The sequence below is a fragment of the Syngnathoides biaculeatus genome, chromosome 3, assembly GCF_019802595.1.
Source record: "Syngnathoides biaculeatus isolate LvHL_M chromosome 3, ASM1980259v1, whole genome shotgun sequence".
Classification (NCBI taxonomy): Eukaryota; Metazoa; Chordata; class Actinopteri; order Syngnathiformes; family Syngnathidae; genus Syngnathoides; species Syngnathoides biaculeatus.
The window spans coordinates 25934547-25958173 of NC_084642.1; the positions used below are offsets into that span (position 1 = coordinate 25934547).

The following is a 23627-nucleotide window of genomic DNA, read 5'->3' on the forward strand; positions in this document are numbered from 1 at the left end:
TTTGGAAATACATTAATCACTGACTCTTACCGTATTTCTGCAAGTCTATTCAAGGGTCACTTTGCTTTCATAAATGCATTCACTTTCTTGCCTCTGCTCCTAAAAGGCCCTTTAGGAGCCAAAAATTCAAGTAAGAGTGATGCCAAGAGCAAAGTAATCCACTAAAAAGTCGTATTCTTCTCTTTTGATCAGCTCTGGTGCCATGAAACTTGCAAGTAGTGAAACATTGACACCATACAAATAGATGGATGAAAAAAATTCTGTAACGTGGATTCGCTTAACCATACCTGGAGGGCCAGCATTTTTTTTTTTTTTTACATTGGAGTGACAATACATTTCAGAAAGTTCAAAGAGTAATTAAGGATGAAGTACACAATTAATTGTTAACAGCATTATAATGAAAGTTTAAGGTGCCCATCCAACCATATATGTTCATTGATTAGGACAGTTTATTTGGTACATCGGCACAATCTAGCTGTAGATGACCCCCAAAAATAAATAAATAAATGCTAATGCCGCAAGCATGCACCCTTCCAGGCAGTTTGTCAATTTCCTTCTTCAAAACCTGTCGACCATGTGTAACTTTCAATACACCACTTTTCAAAACGTCACAATTTTGCAGGTCAGAATGTACTTCCCGTTTAATACAAACGTACTATATGTGTAACTGCCGTAGCAGTCTCACACCAGAGTACTATTTACAACACTGCTGCTAATAGGAGGATGTTGGTTCAAAATAAATCTGACAGAAAATTTTGGGGGTTAGTTTCTTTTATTGATTACAAGATAAACTTTAATTGACCTGAGAGATTCTAGAAGAGTGACACTATTTGCTCAGTTAGATTGTTGTGACAGGTGAAGATTCTGTTTAAACAGATCATCATGTGGAGCCTCACCACTCCACATCCATGCACCAGGTATCTCCCAGCTTATTGCCCCCCCCTATTAGACTACATGAAAAGAAACATAAATTTGCTTTTTTTTTTTTACTGTTATACATGATATTAGACCCATTCTTAGAGTTGTTGTTGTAGCCAAGTACGATGGTCGTTATTCCGTATCAAGGTCCAGAAAGTGAGCTGTCATTCTTAGAGTATACTGGATTAGTGGGTGGGGGGGGGGGGGGGGGAATGTAGAAATGTGGAAGTAACTGGTTGAGGCATAAACGTGGCCACTGAAACAAGTAGACCTACTGCAAATGTTTTTTAAATTTATTTAATAAATAAATGACAAAACCAAAGAGTATCTTTCCATTGACAGTAATATGTACAGTATGTGCAGTACAGCAAGAAACGGCAAGTTCAATTCACACAGTTGATACATAGAGAAGTAGAAATCAAAGATGATCCCATAGAAGAGCTGATGAACAGGATGAAGAGCAGCAAGTTGTGTAGGCACATTCATCTGGAATGCAATGTAACTAGTGCAGTAATCATTATTTTTTACAATAAGTTCCAAGAAAAAGTATGTGATCCCTTTGGAATCACCTGGACCGCTCCATTCATTCAATTACCGTACCACTTGTCTTCACTCGGGTCGCAGGCATGCAGGAGCCTATCCCTGCTATCTTTGAGAGAGGGCCAGGGCACACCCTGAACTGGTCGCCAACGAAGCTGAGGGCACATCGAAACGACCATTCACACCAACGGGCAAGCGAGAGGCTTCAATTCTTCTACCATCAATGCTTTTGGTGGGTGGTAGGAAACTATAGTTCCTAGACTAGTCAAGCATGTCGGGGTCCTTTTCAGATGGTGTTCAACATATGGCATATATTGCATATGGCTTTTAAGACTTTTACCTAAACACGTTCTATTGAATGGTTTGTAAATAGATTTGCAGAATGTATACATTTACTTTCAAAACAATATTTGGTGTCTGATGTTACATATTTAAGTATGATGACATGATTTACGGTACTCGCCATTGATACCAAAGCATCAGAGAGCGTTTCCCTGCAAATTCATTGAAATGACTTTATGTGTGGGCAGAGGCTTCCAATGTGGAGAAAAGAAAGGAGAATTTACGTTCAGTAGGCATAGAAGAAACTACCTCAATTGGCCGTAGAAGAAGACTATGCTACTTTTTGTTGCCCTGACAGCAGCACGACACACACAAATTCAAAATATCTATTTTTAATGTAATTCATTTAAAACACTTTTACAAAAAGCGGATGCATGGAATGCTATTATGGAAGATTTTAAACATGTGAAGCAGTGGGAAAGAATCTACTATCACTAACAGATTAAAAGGCAGGAGTGCTTTGTGAGGAGAACAGTGTAACCTCAGCAGAAACTTAAGATGAATATGACATTGGGAGTGGCTGAGATATGATATGTGAGAATTTCTGAGGTTGTTCAACCTTAATACTCTACTTTAGTGGTTTCAGTGAACAGGAGGAGGATGAATAAAAATGGCTTTTCTGTTATGTTTGCGGCACTGTGTTACAGTGATTGTGAATCAGACTACAAGACAAATTTAGTTTTTCACAATTGCACTGTGTCAGACTACTGAAATAAAATGTTGTATTCCGATACCACATCACATTGTTTACGATCACTGGGCTTTTTCAATACAAACACGACTGGTTGCACTCGTTACCATGGTGACAACAGCAACAATCTCTCACACACACACAGACACACACACACACACACACACACACACACACACACACACACACACACACACACACACACACGCACACAATGTACTGTTGTGGTGTTCATTCAAAACATAGAATTGTATGTGTGGTATTAGTTTAAAATAACTGAATAAAGACTTTTGTGATTTAGATGAAGATTAGAACACTTATATTCACGCAGATTCCAAAGTGTTTACCTACTTGTTGTTGTGACTGTATGTATCAAAGTATAATTGGTCCAACCAAAACTACAGAGGTAGCATATGGTGTTGCTTAAACCCATTGTAAAAGAGTGTAATAGAAGAAATGTGTTGTAATTTGGAAGGTGAGATTATAAACATGTCTTAGCGCAATATCAGCAAAAACCTTCTTTTGGACAGCCCCCACATGATGGGATCGAATGACAACATTTCACTCTGATATGCTACAAAATGAATAATTGAAATTGTGCTGATACTCCCAGATTTCCCACCTCCTAGTAAGGTCTTGTCCTGGTCATGTCATAGTTCTTCGTGACATCCATTTGTGTGTAGTCAATTTCCACAGGAGTGGTGCCAGTAGCATGCTGAGGGTGCTGACACTGAGAACCAGCAGGTACACCTGAGCAGAACATACATTAAAAACTAAACTAAAAATACTTTTTGTATGTTGAATGACTGAATGTGCCGTACCTTCTACGTGAAAACCTCACCGGGACAGAAATTCACACTTTTATGTCAGAGACAGTTTTGTGGTAGTTATGAGAGTAAACAACACAGATGAGCCTCAACTTTAGGGGGAAACTGCAGTGGCAGTGGCAGTGCAGGGCACACATCTGTCATAACTAAAATAAATATCTAATATCCATTTCTGATTGTCATGTCTAGGTGGAAATACTGTGTTTGAAGAGTGCATGGCCATGTAAAGTTTAAAAATTCAAGTCACCACCGACCTCTCTTGAGATGATGCCTGCACGACGGGCACGGCTGCTGAGGACGAAGGAGAACTCGCTGACCTGCGCCAGTCCAGCTGAGACTATCCAGCAAATGTGACGAGAGCTGGTCGGCAAGATCACACACAGCACCAACACGGCCATCAGGAACTGACAAGAGAAATAAAGATGGAGGAGGACTTTGAAACGCTGGAAAAGAGAACAAAAGTACCAGAGGAGGTCAAATCTTATTACCTTGAGAATGACAAGCGTGAGCGTCAGTGCCATCAGAATGGTGAGTTCATACAGTACAAATGTAGGGAACACATGGAGACCTGCGACATCAAATGAATGTGTTACTATCAACTTACAATACGTTATCACCATGAAGGCACAAAATCATCAAGAGTATGCAACCAATAGAGGCAAAGAAGATGATGACGAGGAAATCTTGAATTGGCTCAAAGCATCCTTTGACCTCTGCAGTGACCATGTGACCTTGGGAGGACAGCAAAGCTCCAGCCAGGAAACAGCCTAACTCCATTGAAACATTCAGAAACTCTGTAACCTGAAAAAGTGAGCAGAGAAACAATAAATATAGACAATGGCTACTTCATGCTACTTGAACAATCTTGGTTTCAGCCACTCAAATTCAGATTCAAACTTAATTGGTCTACTCAGAGTCTCTGATTTATTTTATTTATTTTCATGTCTGTCTGGTGAATTTGGATTATATTCCTTTATTCATTTACCTTCAATTTCTGAGACGACCGCAGTAGTACTATTTATTATTAGTAGTATTGGCAGTATGTATTAGTCGCATTTAACATTTGTTACTCGAGTTGTAGACCTTGATAAGCGTAGGACAAATTATGATTTGATGGCTGATGGAGGAAGCACAGTGTAATGGTGACACATCTGCCTTACAGCGAGGATATTGGTGTCTCAATCTATGTTGGAGCATCACCGTGTGGAGTTTGCAAATTTTCCCCAAGCATTCCTGGTTTTGTTTGAGTAAATTTTTTTCCTCTTATTCTCCAAAAAAATGCATGTTACTGTAGGTTATTTGAAGCCCTGTAAAATCGGCATACCCTAAGTGTGAATTGTGAGTGTTCAACGTTTCAGGCAAAAATTCAGCATGTACTATACATCTAGGCAGAAATCGGCTCATGAGTGACCCAAATGAGGCCAAAGGGTATTGAAAATGGATGGTTAGATGAATATACAGTAGTTGGCATCTGCAGAGCTACTGATGTGTTTAAGAATTTGGTAATTACTGTATAATAAGAGAGTTAAAATTAAAAATATATATTGGATTGAAATTTGTTGTAGTGCATTGCTGGACTGCAATTTTGAACGTCTAAATAATACAGTTCTAACAACATCAAAGGTGAAAATCATTAACACTCTTAAGCAGGAGTGCACAAACTTTTTTTCCCCCAAGATCTACTTTTCAAGCACCCAGCCTCTCGCTACAAATGACGGGGGGTGATGATGCTCCCAATGTTGTGTTATTAATGTTTTGTGATATATTATACTATGTATAAATATATGTGTATGTGTAAAATACAGAATTAGCTTTTTGTGCACTGTATTATCTGTACTTTCATCCTGGATCGGGCTGTGCCAAGGTGGAATTTTAAAATTACACACCATCTCATCCTGCACTTTCTACTTTGGCTTCAGACCAGGCCTTTCCCACTCGAAAAGAGAAAAGCTCATCCAGTTTAACCACTTTTTCTTCGATTATTCACATACTCCGACAGTCGTTGCATCTTAAAACAACAGCATTTATTTTTAAACTTTCTCCATTAATATCGAAAGTAAACATAAGCATCATGTCTAGCTCGCCTTTGCTCTACGTTGCCCAGACTGTGTTGCTAATTAAAGCAGAGGTGGTGGACGCTGTAATTATAGAACACATTAATGGGCTGTGTAAGTACTGTAACATTTGTAATTATGTGTACGTCTTTAAGAGCGGGGGTGGAGGGCAGGTGTAAGGTAAATTACGAAAAAGTAAGTGTGGCAGAGCAGCGGAGAGGGAAAGTTTTGTGTGCTGCCAAAAAGAAACCAGTGGCTTCTTTTCATTCTTTACAGTATGTATGTGAATTGTGCCCCTGGATGTAACAACCAGTCACCCTCACTCATTGAATCACATTGCAAAATGTCACAAACCAAATAGCTGTATGTTATACTTTCAATTTGTATTGGATTTTTTTTTGCGCGCAACGCAGAATATCTGCGAAGAGACTGCATCAGCGGTGCACAATTGCGCATGCGCGCAGTTTAGAGGGAACATTGGCTGATGCTTTTTTTTTTTTTTTTTTTGGCACGCCGTCCCGTTATCAACGCATTGAGCCCCCCTGCTCTAAAGGCACCGTAATAGAAGTGATTTGGCAACAACTTATGTGAGGCATCGGTCCCCATTCCCCACAAATATCGGGGCAAACACTGTTACCCAATACTTTGTTATGGTCGATAAATGCGTTCACATATCCAAGTACAGAAGAACAACAAATAAAGACGATGCGTACCGTGAGCATGAAAAAAACAAAAGCTGCTACACCCAGCACCAGGATCTCCTTGTTGCCTTTGCTCTCAGCATGTAGTTTCTTGTAAAAGGCGCCAACTACAAACGATTTGAGCAACCCACAGAGAAGCAACACGACAGCCAGAGACACCAGGACCTGTGCCAGGAGGTACAGTACACGGAGACTTCCAAACAGGAAGCTGCAGTGTACACAAGGAAGCTAAGCGGTTTTACCATTGACAGCGTGCACGCTTTGCTTGGTGGCAGGGGAAACTTGAGGTGAGTGATAACGGACCTGTCTGTCTCTCCACTTTGAGCCTGGATCATAGTGGGCATGACGGCAATGAATAGGCCGAGCTGAACGTCTTGCATCACTAACGTCCCAAGGAGTACACTGCTGTAGTCAAGATCACCTGTGTCAGACACAGTAACAGAGTCACATGTCACTTAAAGCATTTACTTTTTATGAGGATAAAAGCCTGAAAAGTAAAAGGGCAGATAACTGGAAGGAATTTTGCAAGATTTAAGCACTGAAAACATTTAACGTAGAAAATATTAGGTATATCTGCAGATTCTAAGTTGATCAATACAAGCGATGCAACAAAAAAAAAACATGCCTCAAAAAGATTCAAGGCAAAATTGTTATTTGCTATCATTTTTATAGTTTCTTATAGTGTACAACTGCAATGCATCATCCATATGGATGGATCTTATTGGGGCAACCCTAATAAGCTATGCAAGAGGCTTAAACATTGTTTTACATTGATTAGCTAATGAAGAGAAAAGTGGCAAGCATATAAATACACACAAGATCAGGCCAGATAACTAAAAAAATAAAGCTATGGTTGGAGAGAAAAAAATGAAGAACTGCCAGTGATGTGTTTAAGTCAAATTGCAACAACTGTTTTGTGGAATTTAAAACATCTGACATCACAGTGATGCACTAACCTTCCTTCTCCCCTCTGCTACCCCCTACTAAGAAACGGGACACTAATGGGGTGCTGGACAGGGAGAGACAAGTGGATATGAAGACAGTCTGGATGGGTTTAATATGCAGCGCTTGTCCCCATAACAGTCCGCTAACAACCATGAGCAGACAGAGGTAGCAGGAACCCTGCACCGATATCTTCCATACCTACACACAATAAACACACACACATACTGTTTTACTGCACGTTCTTTAAGAATACAAACTGAAGATCCAGTTCGTTTACCTTACGAAGGCGCTCAGGGGAGAACTCCAGTCCCACCACAAAGAGGGTAAAAAACACTCCAAGTTCTCCCAGCGTCTCCACTTGGACCATAGACTGTTACACACAAACAATAACAACAAACATCAAGATTCCCAATTCATGTAACAAAACTGGCAATGACAGACAGACACACACACACACCTTAATGCTGTTGAGTCCAGATGGTCCAAGCAGGACCCCGCAGATGATGTATCCAAACATGGGAGGAAGACCCACCAGAGTGCACATCCAGCCACAGGGTAGTGACAACATTATCACAGAGACCAAATCCTATACACACAATAAAATGAGTTATATATAGGTCATTAATACATGCATAACAATAAGAATAAAATGAAAAAATAAATAATACCCATTTTTGAACAATATCACGTATTTTTAAAAAAAATGACCTTGATAAAATGATGATCTGCTCTTGGCATTGTGGAATCCCTGGGTTTGGTGAGCACATACTGGTTGTTTTGTGAGTCAATGAGCATGCTTAGACCTAAGTCGGCTTCTGCTTCCCTCTGACTTGATTTGTTCTTCCTCTTGCCTCCATTCTCCTCATCATCCTCCACTCTCAGCACTGCTTCGACATTAACTCCTTGCATCTACACAGCAAAGCAGAGCAGAGGGAGGTAACAATTCACATCCAACTGTATTTCCTTCAAATGTGCAATAGCGTTCCCCAAAAAGTGTGAAAGCCACTGTTGTAGAGGGGATTGAGCATTTTCCATTGATGGAGGTTACTTTCGGCTTGTCCCTTTCGGGGTCGCCACAGCGTGTCATCTCAGATGAACGCACATATATGTTTGGCACAATTTTTACGCCGGATGCCCTTCCTGACGCAACCCTTCTCAGGGAGTGGAGGCCCCACAACCCCTGGTTTACCAAACCAGTGCTCTAACCAGTGAGCTACGGGGCCTCTGAGCATTTTCCATTGATGAGGAGCCTATATTGTGGAATGGCCTCCCTCAGCACATTAGAAATGCCTCCTCATTGTCCATTTTTAAAACTCTTCACAAAAGCCACTTTTTTTTTTTTGGCTTTCAACACAGCTTAGGACTGCGTCTGCTTTAATGCTTTTTTTTGTTTGTTTTTGTTGTGCTTTTTACTTGTTTTATTGTTTGGACTTAATTTTCATTATGTCAGACTTTTTGTACAACACTCTGTTTCCAGATCTCGTATTAGTTATCAATAAAAATCGGGAAAAAAAATTTTGCAACTGTGAAAAAAATACAGAATTTATCTGTAGAAATGTATGTAGCCCAATTTGTATTTTTTGGTTGCTTTAGAAATGGTAGGGACAACTTCAAAATAAGAGGTTCACAGATAAGTACAGTTAATATTTAACCTGCTTGTTGTTGTCAAAGGCATGTTCCTCAATCTCCTCTTCTAGTCTGTCTGCTGCCTTCCTGACATCCTCCAGGATCTTGTCGACCATAGACAAAGTCTTATTCCTGGCAAGGACACTCTTTACAGCCTCCTGGTGGTGCTTCTCTGCAGCCAAAAGTTCAACATAGTCCTGTTCCTCCTGCAGGATTAAAGACACGAGCACAACATTATTCAAAATAAGAAATCTTACAAATTCATTCCGGTAAAAAGCAAGAACTGTTGCTCATTAAGTCAAGACAGACAACACAAAGATGAAACGATGAAACTTAAGAGCACAGTACCTACTATACAATACAGGCAGAATCATCACAGTCACTGTCAATACTGTACTTGACTAACTCTCACATGACACTATAGATACACTTCAAGGTTATGTTTAGTGTCGTATATGTGTCGTGCTCAATTGTGATAATCAATGTGTAAATACTGTGAAATTTGAAATGAGTTTTCAATTAATTACTGATGGATAATAGTTCATAATGATTCATCATATGAAATCCACAAGGACAATTACTGTGTAAGACAGTCGTGACTTATGTAATGCTTGCTATAACTCATGTGATCACCTGTATGGCTGCCTCCCTGAGAGCCTCCAACCTCTGTTTGCTGCTCTCCTTCATGTTGACCACGTCCCTGTAGTCTCCCTGCAGTGCCCTCTGGAGACTATGCACCGCCTGGAATACCATGTGCTCGCTCTCATTCAACTCCTTCTGAAAAACTTGAATTGTGTGCACCTAAAGGAAGTCAGAGATGCACATGTAGCTCAGTAGAACAAAACCAGACAGTTTTACAAATGTTACTGAAATAACGATTGTTATTAAAAGGTAGTGTATGTAGAAGATTCGAGTACAAAAATAATTTCAGCATCGTAAGAAAGTAAATACGGGACAAAAAACAGTCTTGTACCTGAAAGTGACGCTCAGGTTCAGAAAGTGTTTGGTCTCTCTTAACAGCAGCCGCGGCATCTTCCAGTTTACTGACGACAACGTTCTTTCGACGTAGGAGGTTTCCCAGCCACCTGCAGTTATTGACCAACCAAGATTTGCCCTGGTTTGTGGCCACGCTTCTACGATACTGCTTGTTGGCATTCTGGGCCACATCTGTCTGCTTCTCAGCAGATGCCACAGAAAGGGCAAGGCACAAAAGGAACCAAACAATCTGCATCCAAAGAGGCTATTCACTCCTGACTAGAGTGTATGGACTGCTTGAGAGGAGTAGCCCTGAAAATTGGGAAGACGAAAAAAATCATAAATAAAATTGAAAAAAGACACGCCTGCTATTATGAAACTTCATGGGGTGCTAATCTAGCCGATCACAAAGCAGAAGTATTTAGCTACATATCTGAGGGGGGGGGGGGACTGTTACACTTATGCCTGAGTTTGTTTCTAGGTCATAGTCAATGTTTGTTGCATCATTATGGCACACTGAATATCTAGGTAAGGTGTGGTTACAGTTGGCCAGGTTAAACAACAGATGTGCAAAGAATTACTGTTGACAAGAACTCTTCAACGAGACCTTGTGATGAGTTGCGAAGTGTATTTTGCTTGACTTAACATAGCAAGTGTTTGGCCCGAATTTTTAAACAGCGGGTTATACCGTCAACACCGCTCATTTACTGACGATTAATCATGCACATGATCCTTTTTAATATTTTCAACTCACGCACAAGCTGCCTCACACCTTTGTGAGCATTAGTGAAGATGAGTGATGTTAATGTTCCAAACTGCTCCCCGGTCCCTCCTCCAGTGCTTGGAATGCTGCTTGGGTAATGCAGCGACTAGAAGTCAATAGCAACCCTGTTCACAAGCTGGCCGCTGTAGTGAAAACACGTGCGCATGTAAAAATATCTTAGAATCTGCAAAAAAATCTTGTCCAGTAAAATTCTAATTCAAATATATGTATATAGAGATGACAGTGGGCGTCACATCTGCCACACAGTTCTGACGGCGGGGGTTCAGATCTCAGCCCCGCCTATGTGAGTTTGCAAGTGCTCCCCGTGCATGTGTGGGTTTTCTCAGGAAACTCCAGTGTCCTCCCACATCCCAAAAACATGTTAATGGAATTAGCATAGGTGTGAGTGTGTGTGTGTGGATGACTGATTGTTTCTATGAGTCCTAGGATTGGCTGAAAACCAGTTCAGGGTGTACCCCGCCTCCTGCCCGAACTCCTGCGACCATCGTGAGGATAAGTGGCTCTTTGTATGAATGTCCTCTAGTCACTACAAAGTCACCAAAAATAGCAAATATTTAAAAGCGTGAATAATGACGTTGAGATCAAGACTTGTTCATTAAGTTGGTGTTGTGTATGTAAGGCAAAAATGTGATAATTTGTTAAAAATCTGTTAAAAAGACGAGTAGTAACCAAAAACATGACGGAATTATCTTACAGGAATGCTGTGGGCGGAAAACTAGAATGTGAATGAATTACATTCATTTTTTTAATTTACGTCCAAAGATCAGAAACACAAAATGGAACGTAATCGTTTTCTGGGAATCAGTTAGTCCTCATTGTTTCTCCAGCACGATTTTGGTGGCTATTGAACGGTCCAGGAGGGAAACCCTCGGTGCAGCAACGACTCAGATGCCCGTCCAACAGAATACGTACGAGAGAAAAAGCATGCAACGACATTGGAATAAATCAAAACATATTCGACTATCATGCAAAGGTGAGTAGAAACGGCGGACAGTAGAAAAGGACCCACTAGACCAATGTCCAGTCTAAACACACCAATAAGGAAACAGCTACTACCTGGAGGGCAGATTTGCCTTGCGTTGGCACTCCACTGCACGACTCAAGAAGCCGGGAACAATCGGCTTGTTGTATCACAGCGATGGCTCCCCCCACTCCTGGCCAGTCGTCCCACATAGCAGCTGAACCAAGCCAGCCTCCTCGAACGACTCACTTGGCCACCAACTTTCACGATTACTTCCGTCCGCCTGCAAAACGGCAACATCGCAATCGCAAATGACAATTGCTCAATCGTCCCGGTAGGTGCAGATCGTATGACTTAATTCTCCCAATAACGTTTTGATATCGTATTTTACTTGGATCCGCAAGTTACCTGCAGTACTCTCCTCAGACGTTGTCAGAGCAACTCTTACCGCTTCGAACTCCCGAGACCCAGACGAAGTTCCCTCACACGCTAACAAAATTTTGCTTAAAATGCTAGCTTCCATCAGCACAAACGTTCTTTTTTTTAAATTGTACGTCATTAACAAGGCAGCCTTTAATGCGAAAATGGAGCAAACATAAGACCAATAGCTACGTCGCGTTTGAATTCTGTTGAGTACTTTTAACTTTGAGCCGTCCGAAATGACTTCCGAAACAGTTTATCTGCTCCAACGTGGGAGTTGTAGTTTTTTTTTTTCTCCTAGAAGTGTCCAAAACTACAGTTCTGCGAATCTTTTGTCGTGTTTCTTCAGCGCTCTTTAATAGTTTTCAAATGCAGTTTAAGAATGAAGTACAGTCGTTGCAGTGTTTAACAAAAAACCAACCGGCAATCCTACCCAAAATCTGTTGTCAAGACTTTTAAGTAACTCTCCACGGCAGCTCTCTTCAACTTCAAGCAATAGTCTTTAAAAAAAAAAAGTTAACATTCTTGCGAGGTAAGTTCTATCGAAGCACGTTACATTCACGGTTTAACAACAAAATAGATGCCAAGTTCCACGGGATGTGCATCACCATGGACTACATGTCCCATGAACCACCTGCGCACACAGCGGCGCAGTTCTTTGGGAGCATGCGCAGTAAGGCCAAGTAGATATGTTGGCCAAAACAGCGGGTGATAAAATGGTAGGTACAATTCAAAACGCGACACCTCACTAAGTTAAGATTAAAAATAAAAACGCTGTCACTGCCCGTTAGCCATGATTCGGAGATATTGGGAAAGAGTTGACTGCAGTGTCTATAGCACTGTGACGTATTGTTAGTGTGATGGAATATGATGGAAACGGAAGGTCAGTGGTTGGTATATTTGGAACGCGCACGACAGCACTTGTGGCACGTACCTTTCCCTTTTTGGTAGCTCATGCCCCCTAAAGGGGGTCAGGAGACCACTTGGGAGGATCCTGCGTTGTTGTATCACGTACGATCACGGCGAATGTGCTGTTCGATCACAGGACGCCTCGGGTCGGCACTTCTGCAAGACTTGCACTGGATGACCTTCTGGGTTAATTTACCACTGCGTGTATACCCTGCAAATCATCGGGACGATGTGATGACGCTTTTCGAACTCCTCCAACGTTGAATTGGCACACACCATCATTGTATGAACATTTTATATTGAGCAATGTTTGTGTTGTCTCCATATCCAATGTATGCCACATTTGAGGTGTTCTGCTGCTGAAGGTTATACTGTATATTGTAGTATTTGATAGCCGCCTAAAATCGGACATGTGATCGCACAGTAGGCTTTGCACTGTGCGTTTGATTGAAATGTGTGTTTACGGTGTATTCATCCAACTTTGTGTTTACCGTATGGGCCTTGGTGTGAATTCTTCTTCTGTCAGCACAAGTTAAAGTCATCACAGCGAGACAAGGTTCGGCAGTTCATGTCCTTCACGCAAGCAGGAGAAAGGACTGCTGTGTACTGCCTGTCCCAGAATGACTGGAAACTAGAAGTCGCGACAGACAACTACTTCCAGAATCCAGACCTTTACTATAAAGAATCCATGAAAAATTCAGTCGATCGCAAGAAGCTGGAGCAGCTCTATAACAAGTATAAAGGTGAGTATCAGGAGCCAGTGACACTCAGGGGTGATTGCAGTTGTTTGGTCACATTTGTATTGTGTCTTTGCAGACCCCCAGGATGAGAATAAGATTGGCATCGATGGAATCCAGCAGTTTTGTGACGACCTGACCCTGGATCCGGCGAGCATGAGCATATTGGTGGTAGCGTGGAAGTTCAGAGCAGCTACGCAGTGCGAGTTCAGCAAGAAAGAGTTCCTGGATGGAATGACAGACCTCGGGTGAGGAGCAGTGAAATATTAAAAATGTATTTGTAATGCCAAATTAAAAGATGACTTTCTTTCATTTTCAAATATTGGTAAAGTCCCATTATTTGTCATTGTAATCCCTCCAGCTGTGACACTCCCGACAAACTAAAGGCCATCCTTCCCAGACTAGAGCAGGAGCTGAAAGACACGGGGAAGTTTAAAGACTTTTACCAGTTTACCTTTAATTTTGCCAAGAATCCTGGGCAGAAAGGTTTAGGTAAGGCCCAAAGCAAAATGTTTCTTTAGGAGGATTTATTCAGACTGATTTTCTCCATTACTGTATTCCTAATGTGTCAGAGTTAGAGATGGCTGTGGCTTACTGGAATCTAGTTCTAACAGGTCGCTTCAAGTTTTTGGACCTTTGGAACACATTCCTCCAGGTGTGTGGAAAAAGTTGTCACACTTCTTTCACAAAAGCGACACTCACATACTGGATTTAAAAAAAAAAAAAAAATTAAGGTGTCATGAAAGCGCACCTTTCCTCTCCACTGATCGATTGTCTGGTTACTGTGTTACATTCAGGAGCATCACAAGCGCTCGATCCCCAAAGACACATGGAACCTCCTTCTGGACTTCGGCAATATGATTGCAGATGACATGTCCAACTATGATGAAGAGGGTGAGCTGATGAAGTCGGAATATTTAACATACATGATGATTGTCTGACCGCTCCTCTTGTAAATAAAACATTTGTATATAAGCGTAGGTGAGAAGTATCTAATATCTTTTCTGTTTTTTTTTTTTTTGTTGTTTTTTGTTTTTTTTTTTCATAGGAGCATGGCCTGTTCTCATAGATGACTTTGTGGAGTTTGCAAGACCACTTGTATTGGGGGGCAAGAGCGGCAAGACATAGTCTTTGCTCCACATGCTGTGACTGGACTTCTCTCCCAGTTTTGCATTTTTTTGTGAATGATTTTCCCCCAACCCCTCCAAACACATAAGCCAAAAAGACATCCCCAGTAGTCTTGCTTGTGGAGTTGTCGAACATTGAGCCTGCATAAAATATCTGGTTGTTCATGGATTAAGGTGCAGCAAGAGGATTTTATGTCAACTTCAGGTGGACTTCTGAGGTGATGGTCACCTGGTACTTCTCATTTATGGACAAGCATTCATCAAACTGCTGTGGACTTGGATCCCTAACCTAAATCTTGTGCAAAAGAAGCAGGGACAGCAAGAATGAGCTTTTGGTACAGCAGCAAGTGGTGTCTTTAAGTTTATAGTTAATGGAACATCACATTCAATCATGCATGTTTCTGTTGAATGAAACGGTGCCATTGACGCGCTCGCCGACAATCACAGAGCTGAGCAAAATGTGCACTTGGTTGTCATTGTGTGAGCGTTTTGGGTTGGGCTCATCGTGAACATTTTTAATTTGCCTTTTGTACTTGTAACATTGTAATTCACTTTTCAATGTGAAAAGAGTGAAATATCCAGTTCTGCATTTTGTAATTCAATTTGACAGTTCATCAGAGAATACATTTCCCGTTTCATACCAGCAAAGTTATAGTAATCGTTGTACTCTACCGAAGCATTAGTAATTGTTCCTAAATTGTATACATTTCTAAAATGCAACTGCCTCTCCCCCCCCAAACAAGTTGAGCACTTTGGAAGGAGAAACATAAGAAACTGAATGGCACATTAATTGTTAATTACCGTGGTGAATGATGGCTTCCCAGCTACAAACTGCACACTGGAAGCTGCTATATTTTATGTCAATATCCAATCCCTCTCAGCAAAATTTTCCAAACTTTGATCAAACTGTAAGCTGCTATTTCAAAATATACTCCATCAGTATTTTTGAATGTATTATGTTGACACTGTTTGAAGTTTTAGTTTTATTCCATTACAGTGCTGTGAAAAGGTATTTGCCCCTTCCTGATTTCATTTTTTTTTTGTTCCCACATCTAACTATCTCTATCATTTCAAGTCATCAAACCAATTTTGATATCACTCAGAGACAACTCATGGAAATACTAGAAGCAGTTTTCAAATGACAATTCGATTTATTAAGGAACAAAAATATCTAAACCTTTTTGACCCTATGTGAAAAATTGTCCCCTAAACCTAATAACCGGTTGTGCCCCCTTTGTAGCAGTAACTGAAATCAAGTGTTTGCGGCTCTGGAAGCATTTTGTCCCACTCTTCCTTGTTTCAACACCACTATATTGGAGGATTTCTTGCATGAACTCCCCGTTTAAGGTCACACCACAGCATTCCAAGTAGATTTAAATCTGGATTTTGACTTGGCCACTCCAAAACCCCAATTTATTTATTTTTTTGAGCCATTAAAAAGTAGACTCGCTGGTGTGTTTCATATCGTTGTCCTCCTGCATGATCCAAGAGCGCTTGAGTTTGTGAGCATGAACTGATGGGCAGACGTTCTTCAGGATTTTCTGGTAGACCACAGAATTCATTGTTCCATCAATCACAGCAAGGTGTCCTGGTCCTGAGGGAGCAAAGCAGACCATCACACTGCCACTACCGTCCTTCATTGTTGGTATAATGCTGTAATGATCAAATGCTATGCCATTTTTATAGCAGACATAACGGGCCACAGATCTTCCAAAAAGTTCAACTTTTGACTCGTCAGTCCATAGAATGTTTCTCCAAAGGTCTTGAGGATTATAAAGATGTTTTTTTTGGCAAATGTGAGCCGAGTCTTTGTATTCTTAACTGACAGCAGGGGTTTTCACCTGGGAACTCTCCCATGGATGCCATTTTTGGCCAGTGCCTTCTGGTAAAGTCATGAACTCTAACCTTAACTGAGGCCAGTGAGGCCTGCAGGTCTTTCGATGTTGTTAGAGGTTTTTTTGTGACCTCTTGGATGAGTCGTCACACTCTTGGCCCTTTAGTTGATCGTTCACCACTGGGAAGGTTTGCCAATGTTACCAGTTTTCCACTTATCAGTTTTATGCATTTGTGGATAGAGGCTCTGACAGTGATTCACTGGAGCCCCAAAGCCTTGGCACTTGGAAATGTCTTTTTTTTTTTTCTCATTTCTTCTAGAATTTTTTGGGATCGTGGCATGATGCATTGATTCTTGAGAATTTGCAGCCTACCTCATGTTTTCTGACAGATTATATTTAATTGAATTCTTGATTCAACAAGTATGGTGGTAATCAGGTTTGGGTGTAGCCTCGCGTTTTCTGACAAATTCGATTTAATTGACTTCTTGATTCAACAAGTATGATGGTAATCAGGTTTGGGTGTGGCCTCTGAAATTGAACTCACCTTCCCCAAATTCAGGGTTGGTCACAGCGAGTTTATGATTTCACAAGAGGGGTCTGATTGGATTTTGTTTTTATCGTTAAAAAATTATTTGAAAACTGCATTTTGTATGTCTTTGTGTTGCCGCTGAGCGATATTAATATTGGTTTGATTATTTGAGACATTTGTGTGGCAAACATATGCAAAAAATAAAAAAGAAATGAGGACTGGGGCAAATACTTTTTCCACAGTACTGGTAGTATTGCAGAAAAGGTCTCACTGACATTGTTGCTGCCATCTAAGGGTGGCTGTGAACAGTACTGAGCTTGTCTGAACAAGCCTCAATTGGTTAATGAAGGGTTGTTATACCTCTGCTGATTTCCCTGCAATATATTGCACTGCTGTCTTCACAAAAGCTGTCAACTTGTATGATCTTCAAACCTGCATTGAATGTGAATGCGACAAAACGAGTTTTGTCCACAGTTAAGTGACGCCCATGTTTCACAACACTTGGTTGTTCGTGTACTTCAGATACACAATGTGTACTTCTGGTGCAGAAATAGGATTGTGCAAATACTATTCTCGAAGAAAATATGAGCAAAATGTGAAGGCTGGCTCTAAAGCAGGAAAATCTGACTTCCTAACGATGGCAACATGTTACATTTTGTACATGTCATCTGTTTCTGGTCACCTTAACTGCTTTCTATGGCAAAGGGAATGGGTTCTTTTGTCTCAAAAGTGTAGTTGTTTTACAAAACAAGCCAATAAAGCATGTGTGTGTGTAATGATGAATACGTTCCATTTATTAGTGGTCAGTCCTACTATGTTATTGAAATGAGTCAATGCACACGAGTTTAAAGTACAAGAATCAATCTCAATAGCTTTTATTTGTATGTGTAATAGTTGAAGTTTATAATCAAGTAAGGTTCTTGGAAGAAAGTTCACGTGAGTTTTACCGTAATACCTAAATCCTCTACAAGGTCAGTATTTACATACCCAAACATTTACTGGCGTACAAAGACGTATGACTAACAAATCTGTTTTCTACAAAAAAAAAAAAGGCATAACATTATCTTAGGCTAATAGTTCCATTGAGTATCATTGAGACATTGGATTGAAAGACTCATGTCCTCGTTTTAGGCTTTCGGAGAATTTGTTTTCAAATTTGTCAGCACTTCAACATGCTGTGCATTTGTTTTCAGTTTATTGATTTATTTCTGGTTTATCATCTAAAATGTGAAAATTACAAGGACATTTCACATTGCTGAGTGAAAAGCTCTGGCTGACACTATTTGTGTGTCACTTCATTTCTGCTTGGTAACAGTCTCTTATCAGGTTGCATTCCAATTTTGTGTCATCATCTTCATCACAGTCATCATAAGCTCTTGTGGTAATGCTTTGTCTCCTCTTACTTTAGATGTTTGGGCCTACAATTAAATGGCAACTCATCAGGATGTTGGAGGGCTGGGGGGGTGAATGATCACGGCGGTTTCAAGTAACAGATTTGAGTCTCACTCAATTGGTAAAATCAACATAGCAGGCAAGCTATAAGGTTGGGCATCTGAGCAGCACAGTACATGTAAATAAGGTTAGTGTGTTTAAAAATTAGAGCGGGCTGCGGTGAAGGATTGGTTGGACTGAGAATGATGTTTCATGCTTACTCTCCTCCTCCCATGGGGTGGGGTGGAATATCAACAAGATCCTGCACCAGCTGACGAGCAGCCCATTAGCATCTCTTACAGTGTCCAGACTGCATCACCGCCCCAAACAGAACCACCAGTCTTTTAAGCTATAGAGCCAAGGGGATTGCCTTTTTAGGAGACACCCGATTCCCATGAACATATCACGGCCAGCATAAAGAAGCTGTGGATGATAACATGACACCTTAATTCGACTGTCCACCCTTGAAACAGAAGGTGCACAATAGCCTGGTGAAAAGCTAGAGGACGGCGGCGATAATCCAAAGCGGGTAAAGAAACGCTGACAATAAGAATTCTGGCACTGAGGAATGTTTTGTTGGAAGTTTTTCTGTGATACTCCACTGAGTCTCTTTAAATCCTCTCTAGTGGTGAAGGAAAGCTACAACTGAAAGGGTTTTTTTTTTGGGGTGGGGGAGCAATTGGAGGATCTTGTGGCCCTGATTCATCTGGTGTTCTCATAACTGCTTAAAATCTGAACGGCATATCAAAGTACCATGGAGAAATTCAGGGCAGGTATGGTTCTGGGTGGTGCAGGCGATGCACTGGGCTTCAGAAAAGGCCACTGGGAAAGTTGCACATCAGGCAGAAAGATCCAAGAAGAACTGGCATCCCTGGGCGGTGTGAGAGTACTAAAACTGGACCCCGATAATTGGCCTCTCAGTGACGCAACATTAATGCACATGACCACAGCAGAGGCACTTATTACAGGTATGTTTGGTATACACGGATGAGTGAGATACATTGTTTATCATTTGAGTACAATTTTATTGATCAAGTGCAATTTTTGAATAATAATGGGATTGTTTAGTTATAACTGGTTACTGTCTTTGAAAGGCAACTGTTGTAAACCACCAACATGCTTTCATCCAGTCACCATAACTAAAATATAAGTACAAACTGTAATGCAGTATCTTTGTCCTCACCCGAATGTCATCTTAAGCCCCTGAAAGGATGGCAGTAAATTTTCAGGACTGGAGTTCAAAATAGCATACAAAAGCTTAGCGCACAATGAACAATAGCTGGTCAGACTCTTCTGGTAACAAGGCTACAGTAATATGGTGATGACATCTTTTCAGATTAGGTTTCCCCATTTAGACGCATCCTGGAATGCTAGCACATGCACATATGCACACATTGGTAAATATGCCCACCAGCCAGACAGAAAGACTAGACTGTATTACTGTCACAGTTTGTCTTTTCATCTCTTGAACAGTTGCTGTTTTGAGGACTAAAAACATTTTTTTGTTGGAAGACCGACCGTATCTTGTAAAAAAATGTATTTTTTATCTACTAATTCGTCAATGGTGAGGAGATTTTCTTGTGGATCCCATCTGACCTCCGAGTGTCTGTGTTAGTGTCTCCACTTGCTTGAGGTATGCTTGCTCTAATCTATCGTGTTGTAGGCGGAGGCTAAACTTAGTCCCAATCAGAAACACTCGTCTCCTCTTGCGTGCTAATTGTGAATGACTGAGAATAACTCAGTGTTTTGTACATGCAGATTACTGGTGTCTGGAGGATCTTTACCGTGAGCTGGTGCGTCTCTATGTCGAAGCCATGGTGTCTCTCCAGGGTAGAAACCCTGATCCGGCTACAGTGGAAGGCTGTGTTCACCTCAAACCTCATAATTTTCTCCTTGCTTGGCACACGCCCTTCAATGAAAAAGGTCTTTGGTTATTGGGGATGCTTCTCTTTCAGTCGCTTGCTCTCTCTCTCTCAGTGAAATTACATTTTCTATTAAGGAAAACGCTGAAATGCATTTGTCTGGACAGGGTCAGGGTTCGGGGCAGCTGCCAAGGCCATGTGCGTGGGTATGAGATATTGGCAACCTGAGAGACTAGACAGCCTAGTAGAGGTCAGCATTGAAACTGGCAGGATGACCCACAATCATCCCACAGGTGATCTAGTCGAAAACTGATTTTTGTAGTGATGAACATGAAAATATTTTTGTATTATGTTCTATGTAAAATGTTACTGTTTCAGTTCAAACTGCTAAATTGAAAATGACATGTTCTGCCATTTAGGTTTCCTGGGTTCCCTGACAACAGCCCTGTTTGCATCCTATGCAATCCAGGGAAAACCACTTGGGGCCTGGGGCTGTGAGCTTATGAAGGTTATCCCTCGGGCTGAAGAGTACTGTAGGAAGACTATTCGGCATATGGCAGGTAAGATTTATGTTCATGTGCAAAAAATTGAAGTTTCAAAAGAAGCTGTATAGCATAATGACCCAATGAATGTACCGTCATTTATCACATAAGGACTCCCTCACCACCCCAAAAAAAAAAAAAAAAAAAAAAAAAACACCTCAGCCCTCTGCCAGCTGCATTTTCTTGTACCATCAATCCTCACACCGCAAAAGGCAGGCACTGAGTCCATGAGCATTGTCCGCAGAGTAATTTCTATTTTATCAGGTTTTTCAAAGGAATCGGTAGTGGTATAAAGCACAATTGGTTCAACTCATTGAAGAGATGAGTGTAGTTATCGTGTTACTAGTCCAGTTGTTCCTTGTCTTGTCAATCCATTTGTATTTAGTTCCCTGGTTTCTTTCAGTTCTTCTGTCCATTGCAAATGTCATTATTCCTGTTCATCTCCTTGTAAGAGTCCTTGACATGTCTCTGTTACTGCCATTATCAGGCGTCGTTGTTTCTCTGTGCCACATCCTACTCACCAGTCAGGATTTCTTTCCAGTTTAGGTTTATTTCAGTGTTACTTTGGTTATTAGTCAGAAGACTTTGTTTCATTTGCCTTGTCGGACATTAAATATCATTTTGAGACTTCTGAACTCCTGCCAAGCCACCGTGTTTCCTTGCACCTGGGTCCTCCACGTTTTATGCTTGCCTTTCTTGTCTTCAAAACGCTAATAGTGACAAAAAAAAGTCAGTAAACCGAGTCTTGCATCTTTAAAGTAAAGTTTAAGAACAAATATAATGTCAGCTCACAGATTCCTTTTAAATAGATTTACTTGGATTTCAAATAAAATTAATTAAGGACTCCAGGTTTGCGAGTGGATTTAGGCTTACTGAATGATTAATGAGTAAGTTTACTGTAAGTTTCTAGAGTCTATTTCATAGATTTGCCGCCAAATGAAACATCCATCCATCCTCAATATAGCTTATCTTTTTCAGGGTCGCGGGGTGCTGGAGTCTATCCCAGCTGACTTTTGACGAAAGGGGGATTGCACCCTCAACTGGTTGCCAGTCAGTCGCAGAGCCCATATAGACATGGACAACCATTCACACAGTCACTGAAGGGGAATTTAACTCACTCTGGCCACACTTAAGTCAGGCTTTTGTACCACTACACCACCAGTCACAGCCAAATGAAACAAAGATTCATTGGTCTACTGCATGCACTTTTGGATTGTCCCAATTTAGTGCAGTACAAGTGTGAAGATAAAATGAGTTCTTCACCTTTACCTTCGTTAATGAGAATTTAGCTCCTTGACCGATATTATCCCAGTCTACTGTGCATTATTCCAACTGCCAACTCAGACTTTCTGAGTAAAATTAAGGGAGTTCCACACTGCACTTGCTCAGTGTTAAACGTTCGCGCAGTAAAGGGCATGGACAACGGCAGTCTGGTGCAGCGAATGCGGACGATGCCCAAGTTAGGAAGTGCGGTGGGGCAGCCTACAAGAAAGTCAGAAGGCTTTCCCTCTTAAGTGGACCGCAACTTGGCAAAATTCATTTGTCATTGTTGCAAAAGAAAGCCCTAACATAGCTTTCTAAGATAACTCTTTCTGGTAAAGTTTTCTCTTCACTTTTACAGTGTGGGTCAATTACTTAAACCCTGTTGAAGTTCAGTATGCTTGCACATGTTCCTGAGAACTTGCATAGGTTATGCTTTGTGGTGTTTATTCTATGCATCTCTGCAGAATATCAAGAAAACTGGTTCTACTTTGAGGCTAAGTGGCAATTTTACTTGGAAGAAAGGGCACTAGACAAAGAAGGTCACAATAAACCATTGTTTGATCATCACTATGATGCTGACGACACAGATAAGGTAAGTCCGTTTTTTCAGTAGTGCTTAACTTCAGAATACAGTTAGTATTACCTTAGTGCTCTAATTTTTGCTGGTACAGGTATACAAGCGATGGAGTTCAGAAGGCCGTGCAGGACGGAGGGGCCATGATGCCCCCATGATAGCCTATGATGCCCTTCTGATCGCAGGAAATGACTGGGCTGAACTATGCAAAAGAGCCATGTTTCATGGAGGTAAGATGTCATAACTCTTGAAAAGGAGTAGATTTTAAATAAGACCTGCTCACTGAGACTTGTGTGTTATTTTAGGGGAGAGTGAAGCCACGGGTCTAATTGCTGGTTGCCTGTATGGCCTTATGTACGGTCTAAGCCAAGTTCCCTCAAGCCTGTACCAGGATTTAGACAAAAGGGAGCGCTTGGAGGAACTGGGAGAGGCGCTTTACAAAGCAGCATCAGCAGAGAAGTGCATAGACAAGTAAAACTGCACTTCACAAGCCGAATGGCTATCAAAAGAACTGCACGACCCAAAGACCCCCCACCCCTCCACTGTCCTGTAGTCCTGGCAGATTCTTGCTAGTGTAACATATCCTTTCTTCACCCTATCTTTCAATTCCCCCTGATTTTCCTATCTATAAACCACCGATCTGATACAAATCACAAAAAAACATGAAAGGTTTGACTATTGGGTTGTCAACACTTGTCCAAAGAACTAATCTGCATCAATAAAGTATATCTCATATTACATAAAATGGTTTGTAACATGTATGGCTTGGATTGGGTTATATTGCTGTGGCAAGAAGTAAACCTTGGCAACTTTGAACTAAAATCTAGCCATTTAAGCATAACCTCAAACTCAAATCCCCTTTAAATGCTAACCTTTAATTAAGACCACTGAAAGTGCCATTTTCTCTACATCAATTATGACGTTCCACAGCAAGATGCATTTTTAATCTTGTTATTACCTTGTAGATATTACATCATTAATATTATGTCTAAAAGCTGTGAATGACATCTACATTTGAGATGAATTGATCCAAC

The 23627-nt window shown here is 41.0% G+C and overlaps 3 protein-coding genes across 8 annotated transcripts; 2 read left to right on the forward strand and 1 right to left on the reverse strand.

Annotated features, from left to right (window-relative positions):
* Window positions 1-1199: 1199 nt before the first annotated feature.
* tmco3 (transmembrane and coiled-coil domains 3) lies at window positions 1200-11600 on the reverse strand. Of its 2 annotated transcripts, XM_061815050.1 has the most exons (15): window positions 11460-11600; window positions 10374-10525; window positions 9618-9931; window positions 9278-9445; window positions 8671-8850; window positions 7727-7927; window positions 7476-7604; window positions 7296-7388; window positions 7030-7216; window positions 6377-6494; window positions 6086-6281; window positions 3969-4119; window positions 3807-3886; window positions 3573-3722; window positions 1200-3241 (listed from the first exon to the last, which is right to left on the reverse strand). In XM_061815050.1, exons 3-15 carry the CDS (start codon window positions 9873-9875, stop codon window positions 3137-3139), a joined length of 2016 nt encoding a protein of 671 aa, XP_061671034.1. In that variant the 5' UTR covers window positions 9876-9931; window positions 10374-10525; window positions 11460-11600; the 3' UTR covers window positions 1200-3136. The 2 variants fall into 2 exon arrangements, with proteins under 2 accessions (XP_061671034.1, XP_061671035.1); XM_061815051.1 differs by lacking the exon at window positions 1200-3241 and having other exon boundaries at window positions 3585-3722; window positions 4030-4119.
* On the forward strand, window positions 11558-17704 carry dcun1d2b (DCN1, defective in cullin neddylation 1, domain containing 2b). 5 transcript variants are annotated; one of them, XM_061815056.1, is made up of 8 exons: window positions 12515-12667; window positions 12830-12976; window positions 13220-13436; window positions 13510-13678; window positions 13792-13922; window positions 14003-14085; window positions 14228-14324; window positions 14479-17704. In XM_061815056.1, exons 3-8 carry the CDS (start codon window positions 13262-13264, stop codon window positions 14556-14558), a joined length of 735 nt encoding a protein of 244 aa, XP_061671040.1. In that variant the 5' UTR covers window positions 12515-12667; window positions 12830-12976; window positions 13220-13261; the 3' UTR covers window positions 14559-17704. The 5 variants fall into 5 exon arrangements, with proteins under 5 accessions (XP_061671037.1, XP_061671036.1, XP_061671040.1 ...); XM_061815053.1 differs by lacking the exons at window positions 12515-12667; window positions 12830-12976 and adding an exon at window positions 11558-11698; XM_061815052.1 differs by lacking the exons at window positions 12515-12667; window positions 12830-12976 and adding an exon at window positions 12218-12503.
* Window positions 17705-18869: 1165 nt separating this feature from the next.
* On the forward strand, window positions 18870-23624 carry adprhl1 (ADP-ribosylhydrolase like 1). The gene is made up of 7 exons (XM_061815058.1): window positions 18870-19320; window positions 20111-20275; window positions 20382-20507; window positions 20634-20774; window positions 22484-22611; window positions 22691-22823; window positions 22899-23624. Exons 1-7 carry the CDS (start codon window positions 19107-19109, stop codon window positions 23066-23068), a joined length of 1077 nt encoding a protein of 358 aa, XP_061671042.1. The 5' UTR covers window positions 18870-19106; the 3' UTR covers window positions 23069-23624.
* Window positions 23625-23627: the final 3 nt, after the last annotated feature.

What these genes read in the sequence shown, in the direction of transcription:
- tmco3 (XM_061815050.1), bottom strand. Translation starts at nt 9,875, where the DNA reads ATGCAGATTGTTTGGTTCCTTTTGTGCCTTGCCCTTTCTGTGGCATCT. An exon ending in TAGCAGAGGGGAGAAGGAAG is followed by an intron (nt 6,495 to 7,029) that starts GTTAGTGCATCA and finishes TGTCTGACACAG; the next exon opens with GTGATCTTGACTACAGCAGT. An exon ending in CAAAGTGGAGAGACAGACAG is followed by an intron (nt 6,282 to 6,376) that starts GTCCGTTATCAC and finishes TGTACACTGCAG; the next exon opens with CTTCCTGTTTGGAAGTCTCC.
- dcun1d2b (XM_061815052.1), top strand. Translation starts at nt 12,474, where the DNA reads ATGTTGGCCAAAACAGCGGGTGATAAAATG. An exon ending in TTTGGAACACATTCCTCCAG is followed by an intron (nt 14,086 to 14,227) that starts GTGTGTGGAAAA and finishes TGTTACATTCAG; the next exon opens with GAGCATCACAAGCGCTCGAT. An exon ending in GTCCAACTATGATGAAGAGG is followed by an intron (nt 14,325 to 14,478) that starts GTGAGCTGATGA and finishes TTTTTTTCATAG; the next exon opens with GAGCATGGCCTGTTCTCATA.
- adprhl1 (XM_061815058.1), top strand. Translation starts at nt 19,107, where the DNA reads ATGGAGAAATTCAGGGCAGGTATGGTTCTGGGTGGTGCAGGCGATGCA. An exon ending in AGCAGAGGCACTTATTACAG is followed by an intron (nt 19,321 to 20,110) that starts GTATGTTTGGTA and finishes TTGTACATGCAG; the next exon opens with ATTACTGGTGTCTGGAGGAT. An exon ending in GACTATTCGGCATATGGCAG is followed by an intron (nt 20,775 to 22,483) that starts GTAAGATTTATG and finishes GCATCTCTGCAG; the next exon opens with AATATCAAGAAAACTGGTTC.